Below are 17,866 nucleotides of genomic sequence, written 5' to 3' on the forward strand. Positions count from 1 at the left end.
GAGAACCTGTCCAGGAGAGAGACTGCAGCTTTCATCTCCCAGACCCGTATTCTGTCTCCAGCGTTGCACTTCTTGTAATGTTTCTTACCTGTATTTCTCACCCATTCTCTGTTGTTTATACAGAGTGCTTCATCAATGCTTGATATTTGTGCAGTTGAAAGGACTTTCTGCACAGTGCAGCTGGAGTTGAGTACTACATTTCCTTATGGGATAATTTGGAAACTATCCCAGACTCTACGTCTACCCATGTGTAATTTGCGCTTCAGAGACAGGCTGAAGTAGGAGGCAGAGGGCACAGCAGTGGGCACAATTAAAACATAACATTAGTGAGCTGCTTTTGCATTCTGAAAAACAGCTGGGGTCAAACCCTGGTTCCTCAAACAAAGAAATTTCTGGCTGGCAGCCTTGTAAACAGAGAATCAAGCACCTGTGTTTGAGATGGAGCAGCTGTATGTGCTTTGACTGTTGATTCATCTGCCCTGGCTAGCTACTTAATGTAGTGAAATCCAGAGAGAAAGGGAGAAGTAATATTTTACTGTTTTCTTTTACCCAGCTTTCCCTTGTTTCTTTCTTTCCACATGGCATGCAGTAAGTTAGGCAGAAAGTTCTCAGTTCATAGCAGGACTGAGTTGTGCTTCCATGTTGGAAACTTTAGGCTTATTAGATTTTTTTGCCTTGGTGCTACCAGATTTTCCTCTGGTAAGTGATGATCACTAAAAATATTTTCTCTGTGTACCAGATGTCCTACGAATGTGAACTTCCAGCTTTGTGTGAACAAGGTAAGAAGATTTTCACCATCTGACCAGGCAAGGGATGGAAGGAAAGGTGCAGGGTCATCCTGTGTTTGCTGGCAAGGCACTGGAGGCAAGGAAAAACTGAATGGCTTTCCCAGGGTCAGGCAGGACCCCAGGTTCTGTGACAGCCACAAAGAGAGTCCAGGTCTTTTGAGTAAGAGTCAGCTGCCTTTAGATGTGCTAACACCCTGCCTGTCCTTCAGACCTCACATGTATTCTGCTGCCACCCCCTCAGCAATGAAGCGGTGGGGATGAGCAAACACCTGAGGAGAGGGAATCTTTTGCATGTAGTTGCATTCTGCTCAGACAAGCAGCATTTCCGAAACACTGGGGCATGTTGAAGGTTTGAATGGGAACAAAAACTCAAGCCCAAATTTGTGTACTCAGAAGTAGGAGAGTTTTAAAGTGGAATGGCCCAGGGGTAAGGGGCCAGCCCTTGCCAAGTTAGAGGGCTACTCTGATTTAAGAGGGAACTGTGTTACATGAAGACTACTCAAGGTAAATCGGAAGGCCTTTCAGCAGGACTTGTCTTTGTTCCTGCTCTTTGAAAGTATCTTTTACCCAAACCACCTATGCGGTGTTGAGCTCTTCAACATCTTTGTTTACAGTAAGCAGAGAAAAATCTTCCCTCAGTAAACAGTTATTCATATTAACACTCATTCTATTTAATTTTAAAAATTCTTGGTTTTTTCCATCATCTCCTTAAAGCATTTAAATGGAAGATAAAAATCATCATCCGTAATCACAAAAGGCACAAGCTCATGATTCTTGCTGCAAAACGTTGGTGAGTTAAGCATAGGGGGTACTATGTTTTTATATCCTGAGTGTGAAAAACAATATATCTTACTCTGCTTGAAGACAAATTCTACTTGAACAAAGATTTTTAGGTACATGTTCTTTGCCAGGTATAGCAACCTGTTGTTAGTCATGGATCTACTCAAGCTGTCCTACTGGTTTTCATCTACAAAAATGTTCATTGTCCCCAGAGCAGCAGTACTGATCCAAGTACTCTCCAACATAATGCAGTTCAAAATCCACCTCAGTTACAGTCCATATAAATCACTGTAGTTTGAGTAACATCCAGATTCTTAAGATTGATTTTTATTCTTTGTGCAGAATTCCTTATATATATTCCTATAGTGGAAATATATACCACTATAATACAAACAATAAACAATTTAAAAAGTACAGCTACATCTCATCATGTTGCTAACTAGTATTATTTGATGCAGGAAACTACTCTGTCATGTAATTGCCACATACTTCTGTTTGATCACAGAAGATGGAAATTACAGTTTGAACACATCTTCACAAAGCAGTCAGAATATAAAATTCCACTATTTAACTAGCATTTTTTCTCAGATTTGAAAAGCTGTTTAAAGAAGCCTGCACATTCCCATTTGGCCATTTTATCAGACTTCCAAAACAGACAGGCAAACAACCCCCCACCCCCTCGCCCTAAAAACCTTTAACCAGAAAAAAAATCTTCCAAAACACAGCCCCGGAGGCACACCTATTTCAGTTGCTTTTGTTTCTTTTTCACTGGTATAAATGCACGCTGCATGCATCTACCAATGTTAAAGGCCATCTGCTGCTGCTTTGGCTCGCAGTGCCAACACTGAACTTTGTTCAAGAAAAACAAGGAGGGGAAAAAAAAGCTACAGAAGAAAACCATTATCATGCTGTTTTATCTGTGGATAACGTCTCACCTGTCAGCCAGAGACTCACCACTGCTAGGCCTCAAAGAGCTTGAGGGCTATGTTCGTGCTGCATTGCTGCTGATTTGACCACTTCTCTATTTGTATTTGTGCAACTGCACTGAAGAGCTGGTGTGAGGCTCAAATGGCCAAGACACTTCTTGCTCTGGACTGGTGGATGGGAACAGGAAGAAGTAGTAAGCATGAAACATCACTGAAAATCCCCATCATTCTCAGATGGATTTTAAAACCACCTGATGGGGGTGGGAAGAGACAAAAACCATTCCAGATTTGGTAAATAAGCAGGAGGCGAGGGTTACAACATCACCAATTAAAAAAGCTTTTTACACTTTCTGGTGAAATTATGTTCCCATCAGCTGAGTACTAGAACAACATGCATGAATCTGGTAGATCCATCATATCCTGAATTTCTACCCATTTTGGTGAATTGCAGATGGTATTTTAGGGAAAAAGATTAAGAAATTCAAAGATTAAATAAATGAAATTTATGGTAGAATGATGTTGTCATCATCAATGTTTTGGCCTTAAAGGTAGAGAACAGTTGAAATTCCTAAGGCTGAAAGTGAATGCATTTTATGAGGCTTAATGTTTCGGTGCTTTTAGCTACACTAGAATTCTGTACTTTTTAAGTACAACTTATTTGGTTACTTAAGAAGCTAAAAGCTTCAATCACAAGATTCTATGATTGTGATTTTAAAGAAAAAAAAAGTATATAAACCATCACAAAACTTTAAATTAAACCACTTGAAGCACTACTGTCTTGTTAATTTGATTGTGACAGTGCCCATTAAATCCAATGAAGGTTAACAAAATTTTTTGTGAGTTAACAATAAACAAAATAGGAGCAATTACCACAAAAAGAACTATACATAACTGACACAGATGCAACGCTTGTAATTGCTTGAATGATATTTTTTAAATAATGATTCCATATGCACAGTGTTTGGAGAGCTTCTCTGTAATGCCAGCTGTTTGTTTTCACACTGCTGCTCTGTGAGCAGACTTTCTCTCAGCCAGGAAACAAAATTGTCCAATGGCTAAATGATAGTGAAAGACTTAAGTGAATTTCACAGAATCACAGAATTTTCAGAGTTGGAAGGGACCTCTAGAGATCATCTAGTCCAACTCCCCTGCTAAAGCAGGATTGCCTAGAGCACATTACTCAGGACTGCATCCAGGCGGGTCTTGAAAATCTCCAGGGAAGGGGATTCCACAACCTCCCTGGGCAGCCTGTTCCAGTGCTCTGTCACCTTCACCGTAAAGAAGTTTTTCCATGTATTTGAACGGAACTTCCTGTGTACTAACTTGTGCCTGTTACCCCTCGTCCTGTCACTTGGAAGCATTGAAAAGAGCCTGGCTCCATCCTCCTTCAACCCACCCTTTAGATACTTGTACGCCATAATAAGGTCTCCCCTCAGCCTTCTCTTCTCCAGGCTAAAGAGTCCCAGCTCTCTCAGCCTTTCCTCATAAGGCAGATGCTCCAAGCCCTTAATCATCTTAGTTGCCCTTCTCTGGACTCGCTCCAGCAGTTCCCTGTCCCTCTTGAACTGGGGAGCCCAAAACTGGACACAGTATTCCAGTTGTGGCCTCACCAGTGGCTTTCTGGGCAAAGTATCAGGAAGTCTCAAGAATCCCAATACCAATTTTGCTACAGTTTGGCCGTGGAGGGCATCGTCTGTTGGTTCTGCGGGACTCTGTGGCGTGTGGGCCCTGGCAAAAGCTGGGGCCCGGGAGAAGCTTGAGAGTGGTGGAATCCGGCATGCTGGTAAGGGTTCCACCAAAAAGAGAGAGCTCTGTCTTGGGAGCGAGGTCTCACGTCAGAAAGCCTCTATGAAGGACAAGTATTCTGGCTATATGCATAACACACATACACAATATGCTGTAGTATTTTTGATATTTTAACCACTGAGGCTGACATGGCTGTTTTAATGTATATTGTCACATTGCAGGTCCGAGTAGGGGCTACCTTCTGACGTTATTTGTCCCTCTTTGCGGTGACTTGCTCCTCAGTTCTTCAGCATGGGCTTTGTTCTGCATGTTGAGGATCGCTTTATCATTTCATGACAGGCCCCCACCCCCCAGTGTCCTCCTGAAACACCAGCAAACCCCTCACAGGCATGGAGGTATGCTTGGCTGAATGCAATCCGCACAGCTGATCTGCTCCTTAGACGCAGATAACATTGACGCCGTGTTGAGCTCTGCTGCGGTATCCCTGCTGCAGCTTGTGGAGGTAAACCAGTTGCAGCAGAAATGGATGAGAGCTCAAGGCGAGTCAGAAGTAGGAGAGGAACAATAACAGAAAGAAGGATAAATTGAGCCCTTCTAAGGAAACAAGGGGTACTCTGTATCCCTTTGTCTTCTCATAAAGAAATTGTAAGATGAAGTAACTTTTTGTAAGGATAAACTGTGTCTGGTGCTTTTACTTGCCAAATGAGGCAAATAGCAAGAGAAGACTGCAGTGCTGTGAAATGAAATGGCATTTGAAAATGTAGATTGTTTATGGAGGTCAAGGCTTCCTGTGGAATTGGAACATCTTGGAGTCTGTCTTGGTTTGCATTATGAAGAACAGTTTGACCTACATCCAGCACTGCAGACAGTGCCTTGCAGCATTCAGCCCTTGCACCTTCCCAGGTGTGCAGGAGCCGACAGCTCCTTCCTGCTCCTGACACTTTTCTGGGCCTCTTTAAGGAACTGACCACAGAGATGTGATAATCTATTTTGTGCTAGAAGAAGTAAAGCGAAGACTTGACATTTTTGTATGCAGTCTGGTAAGGAGACAGAATACCTTTTATCTATATTTTCTTTTTCCCTTTCATTGATGATGCTTGCTTGAGGTTGAAAGTCACAACAAAATTCAGAGAGGATTGTTTCCCCACTTTCCCTTCCTTCTGCGTACATTTAAGTGAATTTGCTTTGAAACATTATTTCGAAAGGGAGAGATGCATGTTTATATCCTTTTGTGTACTGGTCCACAAGTCATAAAATTGCTTTGAAAACTCACAGGTCCAGATACCCAGTTATGACTAACCAGATACCTTGTTCACTCAATCATATGCGTGAGTTTACTCCAATTGAGAAACTGTCTTGCTAACATGATTTTGGCTTTATTGTCTGGCTGTTTTTTGGGTTGCCAACGAACAGTATATATGTGCAATGATTTACAGAGTGGCCTGCACATGTATCCTAATTAGTCTGCTTTGACAACTGGGAACAGTGCGACTCGAAGACCTGCAGGCTCACCCAGTTCAGAGTGCCAGCAGATGATGAGGAAAGACAAAAGAGTGTTCAGAGGTGGTTAATGCTTGTGGGAGCAGTTGATACTGATGAACATCATAGCTGTCCACCGGACCACAAGTGTTTGAATGTGGTGGATATTCTGTAGTGTCCTGAAGTTGCACTAGGTTAGTTGCTTGTGCTTGTCCTTGAGGGTCTTCTTTCCTATTATTTATTTTGGGGAAAGAGGCATGGCAGAACTCCAGTTTAGAAAGCACAAGTGTGTATTTCATAGAATTTTAGAATGGTTTAGGTTGGAAAGGACCTTGAAGATCATCGAGTTCCAACCCCACTGCCATAGGCAGGGACACCTCCCACTAGAGGAGAAATATTTATAGAGAAACTTCATGCCTGGGTAGTTAATAAGCTTTCTAAGTAGCGGGAGCAAAGTTGGTGAGGAACATAACTTTTTTCTTTAGATTGGAAGAGGAAAAGGGGTCCTAAAACTGATGGGAAGGCTGGGGGGGTGATCCACAGCCTACCCTCTGATGGGCTCAGGGTCTGGGGGGCATTGGGCACTGGTTTGCGGACTAAATACCATTGTATTCTAGGCCACATTTAATGTTTTCTGTCCAACTCAGAAAGCCAATAGAAATGAGAAACAATCTGACCTCTAATCTTATTTCATCTTTCTGCTAAACAGTAAGGCCATCTGGAATGCCTGGCTTGGTAAATGACATAACAGCAAAAGCAATAAGAAAATACTAGATCTAAATGCTCAAACAATTTTGGAGCCCTGTTTCTCTGCAAGAGACAGTTCTTTAGCGTCCTCTTTATACAATTCCTAAGTGCTAAAGCCAATACCGGGACAGATCCTCACCCCAAAGCCGGCTGTCTAAATACTGCTGAAAGGCTGTCCAGCTTCTTCCTGCTAGATGCAGCATGTCTCTTGGGAGGCACACTGCATGAAGAATGCCCAAAGACCTGCCTCCTCTGCGTTGATATCAAGGAGGTCAATGGACTTGCCTTCCCTTGTTTCACCTCACGGTAACAGTTAATGCAGAAGGAGCTTGTCCCACAGTGGATGAGCTGCCCCTGAGCTTTAGGCAAAGGTCTTGGTTGCTGACTTGGTCACAGGAGGCGCAGGATGTCCTTGGGGCAGCTCAGTCTATCTGCAGTGGCTGTGGCAGGGTGCCACCAAGCTGCCTTCAGTCAACCTGTCAGGGTGCTCCAGAGCCACCCCATGGCTTGTTCCCTCCCTCCTTACAGAACTTCAAATAAATCAGCCTTTGTGGAGAAAGCAACAAAAACTTGAGCAAAGTGCTGTTCTAAGTGGTTGACTTTCTTTACCTCAGGGAGCAGCTGAGATTGCATCAAGTCCCGTAGGGGCTTTGCTGGATCCAGCTTCTCTGATAAATCTTACAAATGACCTTTGTGAGTGTTTGTTTCTAAAAGGTGGGACTTAGGGGGAGATAAGATACAGTGATGACTATGAAGTGATTTAAAAGCCATTATACAGATCCACTTTCCTCCTTCCCTCTCTGTAAATGAGAGAGGTACATATGACGGAGCATGAAAGAACATAAATTTTTAAATCATTTCGAGGCCCACTGCAAGGCCTGGTGGACAACAAACTCACGTTTCTTTTTTTGTTTGAAAACATAGGTCATTTTAGCCAGAAATGTTCTGGCCAAATTCTTCTGTATTTACTCCCATAACAGAGTCCTCCTCTCTACTAAAGGCAGTAAGAGAGGGCAGAATTTGACCTATTCTCTGAATCTGCCTTAACAAGTACAGAACTGCAATGATTCATTTTACTTGGGTTTTTTTGGTGCACTCACCTGAGGTACAAAGACCGTTCTGGGCTATATACAGCCAGGCTGAAATGCTTTTAGTAAATTTATTCAGAAAGGACTAATGCAACCTTCTTGCCAAACAGCTGTTAAATTGAAAGAAAATGTTTCCCTACAGCTTCTAGGCCTTTTTGGGTTTTGTTTTTAAGAGAGAAAGAATACTACAGTCTGTGTTTTGTGCTTTCAGCTTTTCCTGCCCCCTCCCTGGATGGGATCCCATTAAAAGAGATTGTTCTCTATGTTGTGGGCTTGGTGCCATTCCATTATGTCTCTATGTCCCTGGATGAAAATTTAAAGCTTTGTGTAGCACAGGTGGCTTTGATAAAAGGTGAAAAAACATGCTTGAAAAGCCTTAAACTGGTCTATGTGTCCATTCTTCCCTCTGCTCTGCCTTTTGAATGTTCTGAAATAAAAGAAAAAAAAAAAAGACTATTTCCAAGAGGGTGAAAGAATTCTGCCTAGTTCTGTTTATTGATATTAAACGCTCAAAGTGAATTATTATAAGGCTTGTTTTTAAGTGACAGCTCAAGGTAAGAGCAAAAATTAGGGCAGTCCTTTCTTCTCTATGATTTTCCTGCACACAATATATGAAGCATGTAGGTATGCTGTAGGACGTATCAGTAAGCAAGAAGCTTTCCTGGAGAGTCCTGCATATGCTAACCTGTTACATATTCTGATTAGGGACCGTGATGAGTGTATTTCTCTCTCAATTACTAGTTCTCACCCTGTCTTTTTTCTCGTGTTCATCACTGCAATTTGTTCTGTTCTCCTTTTTTCCTTCTACAGAAGAGATGGTGGAAGGAAAAAGTGCCATTCTCATAGGCATGAGCCAGTGGAACTCAAACGACCTTGTTGAGCAGATAGAAACAATTGGGAAGCTGGAAGAAAATCAAGGTAATGTTTAGCTTGCCTTACATGTTAATTTAAAATTAACAAGAAAATCTGACTACTGAAGCAATTAGTTGTCAGATATCATGTAATTACTTAACAGAAATATAATTTACAGCATCCCATAATTAAAAGATTTACATAGACATGTAAGTAGTATTCTAGTGCTGGGAAATGAATTGCAATGATCTCTTCCAGGAGGAAACTTCTTCTCTGGCAGGCCAGGTAATACAACTTTATTGACTTCAGCGTTGACTTCAGTGGGAAGTCAATGTTGGACTCGGCTCAACAACTATGAGATAGATTACAAGACCACATCTTATCATATGATCATAGAATCGTTATGGCTGGAAAAGACCTTTCAGATCACCAAGTCCAACTGTTATCTAACTCTATCAGGCCCACTTCTAAACCGTGTCCCTGGGCACCATATCTAGACGGCTTTTAAATACATCCAAGGATGGTGATTCAACCATTTCCCTGGGCAGCCTGTTTCAGTCTTTGATAACCCTTTCAGTGTAGAAGTTTTTCCTAATGTCTAACCTAAACCTCCCCTGTCACAACTTGATGCCATTATCTCTTGTCTTATCAGTTGTAACTCGTGAGAAGAGACCAACACCCACCACTCTTCAACCTCTTTTCAGGTAGTTGTAGAGAGCAATATGGTCTCACCTCAGCCTCCTTTTCTTCAGACTAAACAACCCCAAGTCCCTCAGCTGCTCCTCATAAGACTTGTTCTCAAGACCCTTCACTAGCTTTGTTGCCCTTCTCTGGACCCTCTCTAGCACCTCAATGTCCTTCTTATACTGCAGCACTCCAAAGTGAAAACAGAACTCGAGGTGTGGCCTCACCAGTGCTGAGTACAGTGGGACAATCACTTCTCTAGCCCTGCTGGCTACGCTATTGCTGATGCAGGCCAGGATGCCGTTGTCTGCCTTGGCCACCTGGGCACACTGCTGGCTCACGTTCAGCCGGCTGTCAGTCAACATCCCTAGGTCCTTTTCTGCCAGGCAGCTTTCCAGCCGCTCTGCCCCAAGCCTGTAGAGATGCATGGGGTTGTTGTGGCCCAAGTACAGGACCCAGCACTTGGCTCTGTTGAAGCTCATAGTATTGGCCGCAGCCCATCTATCCAGCCTGTCCAGGTCCCTCTGAAGAGCCATCCTACCCTCAAGCCAATCAACACTCCCACCCCACTTGGTCTCATCTGCAAACTTACTGAGGGTGCTCTCAATCCCCTTGTCGAGATCATTAATAAAGATATTAAACAGGAGTGGCCCCAACACTGAGCCCTGTGGAACACCACTAGTAACCGGCCGCCTACTGAATTTAACTCCATTCACCACCCCTCTCTGGGCCCGGCCATCCAACCAGTGTTTGATCCAGCAGAGTGTATGCCTGTCCAAGCCTTGGGTAGCTAGTTTTTGTGAGAATGCAGTGGGGAACAATATTGAAGGGTTTACTGAAGTCTAGGTAAATAGCATCCACAGCCTTTCCCTTGTCCACCAAGTGGGTCACCTTGTCATAGGAGATCAGGTTCATTAAGCAGGACCTGCCCTTCATGAACCCATGTTGACTGAGCATGATTGTCTGGTTGTCCTGTAAATAATACATAATGGCACTCAAGATGATCTGCTCCATAAGCTTCCCCGGCACCGAGGTCAGACTGACAGGTCTGTAGATTTGCATGTTTCCTGTGCTCAGCATATGTAAGAGACTTGTTAGTCAATGTCACTGGGTTGTTTTGCTCCTTAAAGTCAGCAAATCATTATCTGGAATCTAGGACAAAAGCCTAAGCAGTCTTCCTTTAATTGTTACTTTGGGTCCTAAATTGCCTAGTGGTTTGAAAATAAAAATGACCTCATTGACTTTAGGGAGAGAGAATGACCTAGCTTCCTTACCCATCAGTGGTAAGGGGCTCATGGTGCTTGTTAATTACTCTAACTTTTTAAAGAATTTGTTGGATTTGTCCACTTTAAGAACCTTTTCAGGAGGCTTTTCTTTATGGATTTGCTACATATAGTCAATCTCAAAGATAGCTCTGAGCAGGTCTATTTTAGTGTATATGTATAGAGAAGTAATATTTATCTGAGTCACAAACTTCTGGATTACCTACCATGAGAATGATTTATTTTGATAGTATTTAAGTGACAGATGTAGACACAATACACAGTATATTTACAATTGTTAAATAGGTAATTAGAGAAGAAAAACCTTCTCTTTTGCATTTGCTTTTAGCAATGGTATCAAGGCCTCACTTACATTGCTCAGTAACTTACTTCATTTGAAGTCAGAGATTCAATGGCAATCTGTAAGAGATATTACATGTGTTGTAAATATGCCATTTTCTCTGTAACAGAGTAGCAAGAAAAATTAATACAGTATTGCATCAAATCTGAGTTAGTCTTCTAAATGACTTGCCAAGAACCATCTGTCCTTGCATTCTTGCAGATATTTCTCTATTTCATCCAGGGCTGGCAGAGATTTAGAATGCTTATTTTCATTTCAGCATCCATTATATGAGGATGGTTTTGTTTGTTTTTTCTCACCATGCCCTTTGTGTTGGGCACTAAGGAAATAGTTGTAAGAGACTGCTTTTAAGAGTTTATGCTGTTAAGAAACAAGGCTGGTAAAAGGATTATTTTTTACATTATTGTTGTGGTTTGGGCTGAGCTGGCACTAAAACCTTGAATAGCTGCACCAAAGAGAATGCGAGACGCAGGGTTGCATGGAAGATCTGTACAGAAACAAATGAAGCAGTCCTCTGAGTTATAGTCCATCCTTCTTTGTACAAGGGTTGCTATTTTCATTTAATCCTCTGTGATGTTTTGTAAAAGAAAGATGTCTTATCCATTATCTTCGTTTCTATTCACACACAGCTGTTAGAAGAGGCATTAGAACCAGTGTACCTAACTCAAAGCATTTGATGATTTGGCCTATGTGTCAAATGTATCTACATTCTGATATTGCTTCACGTATGCTGCAAGCATACTGTGGCTTTTAGGTCATGGTTCATTGTGTTGATTTTGACCATTTTTGGATAGAGATGTCGGGCAAGGACTGAAGTTGTTAAGAACTGAGCTAGCACAAGTCTGAGCCAATATTACGTGTACCCTATCTCATTATGCTAGAATGTGATTTCACTGCTTCAGTGGTGCAAAAGAAAGTAGAGTTCTGGCTGTAATGCACACTGCACGTTAGAAATTTTCCCTGATCCACCCCTGTTAAATTCATCCATTTTCTGATAGGCAAGGCAATGATGTGCATTTCCTTCTTTCCTCTGCCATCTTATACTCTCAGATTTAGTCCCATTGATTAGCTACTTGTTGATTTTTTTTATTAGTAGTTTTTCTTTTTTTTCCTTGCATGTGCTAATTTGCATCTTATCTTCATGGAATTTTCTGCCAAATGCCAATAAGTCGTATTGCAGTGTTGTTAGTGCAGATAATTGTACAGTGCTTTTGTTATAGTTTAACAAGACTGAATAGTGTTTCTGATTCATCAATTTTAGAAAAGTCTGTGATTAGCAACCACCAGATACAAATGATAAAGGCGAAGATGGAAGGAGGAGGATGTTTGAAGGAAGACAACTATGTTGTCTTCTGTGCCACGGTAGACATATTGCAGCCTTAGCCCAGTTGTTTGTAGTAAAGAACTAAAAGTTCAGGTAAAGCTGGATTCTCTCTTTAAAAACGATATGTAGAAGAGAGAAAAATGTCCTATATGGCTTTTTTCCTAGGGCACTTCATTTGTGCAATGGAAGGATGTGAGGAATGTGGTCTGCTGATTTGGGGAAAATTCCCCCCCCTCCTCTTCTCACTGGATTTACTTACAGCTTTCAGAGAATGATGAGTTCTTTGACCTTGGTTGCAGAGAGCTCTGTTACAATTCAATCAGTCTCTAGGGCCAGTGGTTTTGCTAGGTGCCTGTGCAGAGAGCAGAGAACTTGTTGTTTTTCATAATTTAATAAACTGATTAATAAAGCACATAATTATGGGCCCTTTCAACAAATGAAGATGTATGAGAAGATGTAGTATGCTCTGGGCACAGCTGAAGACCCACTGGATGCTACTTAAGTAATGCTACAGTTCTAGTGTGAGACAGACAAGGTCCTCAGGAACTTTATAAATGGCAAGTATGTAATTTAATTCTATCTTAGATTCTCAATAAGTATGACTGAGAGCACTTGACCAGCACAACCTTTTTCATCAGACGTAGAAATAAGTCTTTGGGGGAAAACTGGCAGCAGCATTTTAATTTATTAAGTTTTCATTGCAGAAAAGAACACAAATAGCAATCAAGCTGAATTAAAAATTCATACAGCTGCATAAATTATGTTGATGCAGATGCCTTCCCTGTTGTGGAACAAAAAAGCATGACTATGATGTGTGAAAATGCTTAAATTCACTCCTGGTGCAAAGTATCTGTCCATTACATTAAGAAAAATTGCATGTACTGAGCACTAAGAATAAGTTCAGCCTGTTGGATTTCAGTGCTTTGCATTTCCTCCAGCTTTCTTGAGTTCATATCCTTACTTTAAGTATCTATTGTTAATGTTTGTGAGGTTGAAGTTGTTGCTTTGTTTTGTACTCTTGACAAAGTGCAGTGAAGGTAAGGTGAAGAAGTCCTTGCAAATACAGCAAAGACTATTTGTATACTTCAAACTCAATATATGCTTTATATTTAATTATTTGAGTTTCTTTATAGCAGGAAATGAGGTAACTATACGTTTTAACTGGTAAACCAGGCAAATACTTGTTACAGAAAAACATCAGTCCAAGCTAGTAATTGCCATGTAAACTTGAACTTGTGTCAGCATTTCAAAGGGTGAAATCCTGGGAAAAAAATGCCATAGCTGGAGTAGACATTGCCTTAACTTCACAGGTATATTTGTTTGAGACCAAACCTGCATAAGACTTTAAAATAAGGTCACAAGAATAGTAGTGTTGTCCTCTCCGGCTCAGTTCCCCATCTTTTTATATTTGGCCTTTTAAAAATATGGACTTGAGAGCTGGAAAGTGTTATAAGAGTTCAACATACCTTGTTTTTTTTTTTTTTTCTCTCACACACTCAAATTAAAGTATGAGGGAATCCAGGAACATCTGAAATGGATGAAGAACCACAGAGCTCCACAGGGACATAATAAGTGCTTGTCCTTGCAGTTGGAGATTAGCAGTCCTGCTGTGATTCAGTCTCCATATACAGACAGCAGGCTTTACTGCTCTTCGCCCTTCATTTTGTCACCTCCCCTGCCCAAGCCATGTTATTTTTCTAAAGAGTAGAAGAAACATGCAGCTGTCAAGGAATTGGCAATGCCAATATCTCGGCTTTGTCAGCTGACCATTATCACACATCCATGAACATGAACAAGTGTTACTTACATGGAGTTGCAGTGAGAAAAATGTTGCATTCTTCAGCTTTAGTAGATCAGATTGTGCTTCCTGAGCTGGTAACTTCCACGCTGGGGAATTTCATTCACCTCTGCCTTCCTAACAAGTGAGCAGAAGCATGTGGCATTTTCTGGATCATTGCCACAGACAGAGCTGCTGTGCATGAATTTGTGCAAGCTACATTGCAACTTCAGGCCTCTTTTTTGCATCAGATCTAATAAAACATGCAAGCTTTGTGGCTTTTCTCGTGTTCAGTTCTTGCTTTTGCCTGTGGCTCTCTGGTTTTCTGCCTGTCGTCAGTGCGCCTACAACCATTGCTGCACAACTCCGATTCCTGGCCACCTTACCAGAAATGCTGGGGAAGCTTCTTCTAGGCAAAGGTTGCTAGACTTTGCTTTTCTTGTCCTGCCTTCTTTCACTGAGAGATGACATAAGTGGTGTCTGGAAAGGAGAAAGGTCTAAGGTCTTCTGTACACCAGCCATATACATTGCAAGTGTCGTTCAGCAAGGAAAAGAACAGAATCCCACCTGTAGTTGACCTTGGTACAACTGCAGATAAATTGCACAATGGCGAAGGTTGCATAACGATCACACAAGCAGTCGAGCTGATCAGCAAAGGTATGCATCCTTTTCATGACCACGGTAACATTCCTTTCACTGCAGGCTGCACTCTTGCTGTTATTTCTTGGTATAGTGAAGTACTTTGACCAGGACTGACTGACTGTGGCAGGCTGGGAAGGGCAGCTGTGTTGAAATGGAGTGGTCTTTTTAGCATTTCCTATTTACTGTTTGTTTTCTCCAAATTTTGTTTGGCAAAACAAGAGAAAGTGTTTTGTTCAAGCATCTGAATGGCTTTAACATACAGGCACTGCTGCCTCTCAGTGCAGTCATTATCACTACATGCTGTAGTTAATTGGTAGGTATTTTTGATTTGCTGAGCTCTCTGCTACCCCCTAACTGCTGATTGTGTCTCTTCTGCAAGAAAAGCAAGGAAGAACAGGGTGAACATACAAAATTTTAAAATTGCTTTGCAGAAGAAAACCTGGAGACTGTGCTGAAGGTATCCAAACTCTCAGTTCATTAAGGACTGTGCTGTCTTGTTACCTGTGCTGCTGCTCTCCATTCCTTTCTGTTATTTCTTCCATCTGTTTTTTTTTCTGTCAATGGCATTTTTTAACACAACTGGTTCCCTTTTGAACAAAAGGAGACTGACTTGCCTTTTGAGGGACTTTGGGCTCTCTTCCTCTTGTCCAGAGGCTTAGTTTTTCATTGTCTGTGGTTCAGCTCTGTGCTTTTTATAAAACAAAAACAACCTTATAAGCCGTGAGCGCAGTGGATTTCCAAGCTCATTTGTAGCTTTCATGATGCAAGTGAGTTTTGGGACTGTGCTGTCCCTTGGCTGCTGCGTAGCAGTTTGGATGTGAAGAGAGTGTGTCTGTTCAGTTGGCCGGCTGACACAGTGGATCTCATGTCCAGCCCTTCGCTTGAAGTGACAGGAGCCTAACACACCAGAAGGTCAGGACAGGCTATGTTTCATCACAGTTGCCAAATATCCTGGAACTAAGTTTGCAAAGCCAAGATTTCAGAATCTAGCAAATGTCAAGCTCGAGATCTTAATGCAATCTTTGTGGATCTCCTTTGTCTATTTGCCCTGTCATAATTACTCAGTAATGTGATAGGAATGCATTGTATGTGTAACAGGTTTGCTTGCTGACTTTGAAGAAAGCTCTTGTCTTTAGCCATGCTGGGAGGGTTCCTGAAGGAAAGTTTCTTTGCCAGTGAGTGGAAAGTGCTTGTGCATATTTCTTGTCTGTGAATAGCTTTTCTCCTGCAAAAGCTTCTCTTAGACATCTAGAGAGACATGAAGATAATCTCCAGAAAAATAGATGGATGTGTGAGTAGGAAGGTTGAAATGGTCTATTTTAGATTATGTATTAAAATCACTATAGCAGGATATTTGCAGTAATTTGCAGTGTAGTTGTGTGATAATAGGTAATTGGCATGTTCTTGTTTGCTCATTTCTTCTAAGGAAAAGAAATATATGTCTTTGTAAGATGTGATGGAATTAGTTAACACCTGAAAATCGCTGTGTGCAATTTCTGATTCTTTTGACTGTCCATTCTTGCGCAACTCGTGGTTCTCCAGAGCACACAATTTCTGGCTTTCACCAGAAGATGCGTTTAATATCTGAGGGCAAATACACTTGAGGATAAAGTTTGTATGCTCATTAAAATGGCAGTAGACAACTTGTCTTGTTCTGAGCCTTCTCAAAGTTATATTGCAGTAAAGCTATGAAATTATTTAAGACAAATAAGGGAACCTTGGCCTCAGTACAAAAAAGCAAAAAAACCCTGTCTGTCTCTCAAAAGACCATATTGTATGACAGGATGTATGTTGACCTCCAGTGTTTTAAATAACGGATGATGGTTAAGAGCTCATGTGGAAAGCAGCCAAGTTTTGTTGCTCTTCTGGTTCATAAAGAATTTATTGGAGATGCATGGATGTCTCTGCTTACGTGCATTTGTTGCAGGCTCTGATGAAAATGCCTCCAATGTTTCCTTATGGGGTTTAGCCAGGTCTGCTGCCTGGCCAAGTGGTGCAGGGAACTGAGCATCGGGAACATCAGTTAAAATTTTAGCTGCATGATGGCCAACAGTTATAACCATCTAAGATAATTTAGTGACCTCTAAGAAACAAGTGCAGGAGCATTCTTATTGCCAGTTCCTGCACTTCCCTCCATGGCCCCACACTCCCTGTCCAGCCCCAAATAATTATTGCATTTTGGCACGGACTAGCTCTTAGCTGGATGCTCCAGCAAGGAGCTGATGGACTTCAGGGTCTACGAAGCCTGAACTATCATCTTGTTCATGGAGGTAAATCTGCTTTGATAGGTGTGGCTGTTGTTGAATTGGGAGAAGGATGCTTATGTTGTCTATGCAAACTGGTGTATTTAAGGCCCTGGTTACAACAGTATCATCCTCCAGATTTCTATTTCAGAGGCAACCCCTAGCTATGCTCTTAAAGAGCCAAATTCTGTGCTTGGTTACTGCATGGATTCCCAGTAAAGTGACTGTGGTGAATATTATTGCACATAAAGCAAAACATAAAATTTGGCTCCTTATTGATGAAACACTTATGATCCTGACAAACATTATTTGTAATTAATTGCAGTAAAAGGAACATGGATCACAACCAAATAGTGGCTACTCTATTAATAATTAGACCCTTGTTTTCTAACTGTAAAGTCAATGCTTGGCATACCTCAAACATACTATTTTTTATGCTAGCAAGAATGTAGTGAGTGCTCTGTTGCTTTTTAAAATAGTCTAGCTGAAAAGTTGATTAAAATTAGACTAACACTTATCTCTTGTGACAACTGATTTTATGTGTGTGTGTTTTTAAGCAGTTCCTACATAAGTGCAGTGGTTCTAATCACCCACTACCTTCTGTTTGATTTGTTTCATTCTTGTTCAGGTGCCTGGAGCTCCTTTGCTTTAAGGCTGGTCCAACTTAAGTGAGTGTGCCTATGCTTGGTGCAGAGTAGATTTGTGTCCTAGGCAGGAGTTTGGTAGTAAAGACTTCATTCTTTTCTTTCATTTCTTCTGACACTGTGGTCTTCCATGCAGCTCATGCTCAAATATATTGAGACATGTACTTTATTGAGTTACCTACTATAGATCATGTTTGAAAATGTAGGATTTTTTTAACCTTTCTTCACCCCCAACTATGAGGATATGTTTTCTTCACCCCCAACTATTAAGATACATTTTTATAAACTTACCACTTGCATTGATTCATTGGGATATGCAGTGCTATTCAAGACCAAGGTGTCCTGATAGCACAGAAGAACAATTGGAGCTGATGCCGGAGGATGGAATTTGGGAATATGAATTCATTGTGAGCTATGCATGTCCTTATGATAAGATGGTCATATTATTGATTATTCTAGTGCAAGGGTACACCTAAGAGGATAGCAATCTCCTTTCAAGTAGGTCATATCTTTTGAATGATTT

General features: G+C 41.4%; 1 protein-coding gene across 1 annotated transcript in view; it reads left to right on the forward strand.

Annotated features, from left to right (window-relative positions):
* Positions 1 to 17,866, forward strand: part of PITPNM3 (PITPNM family member 3) — a gene marked incomplete at both ends in the record, with an annotated part of 121,292 nt that overhangs the window by 37,079 nt on the left and 66,347 nt on the right. The window contains one exon of the mRNA XM_082492945.1: positions 8,365 to 8,472. Coding sequence (XP_082349071.1) covers positions 8,365 to 8,472 — 108 coding nt within the window. The remainder of the gene's footprint in view (positions 1 to 8,364; positions 8,473 to 17,866) is intronic.

The sequence above is a fragment of the Vanellus vanellus genome (assembly GCF_965231255.1).
Source record: "Vanellus vanellus genome assembly, chromosome: 19".
NCBI lineage: Eukaryota > Metazoa > Chordata > Aves > Charadriiformes > Charadriidae > Vanellus > Vanellus vanellus.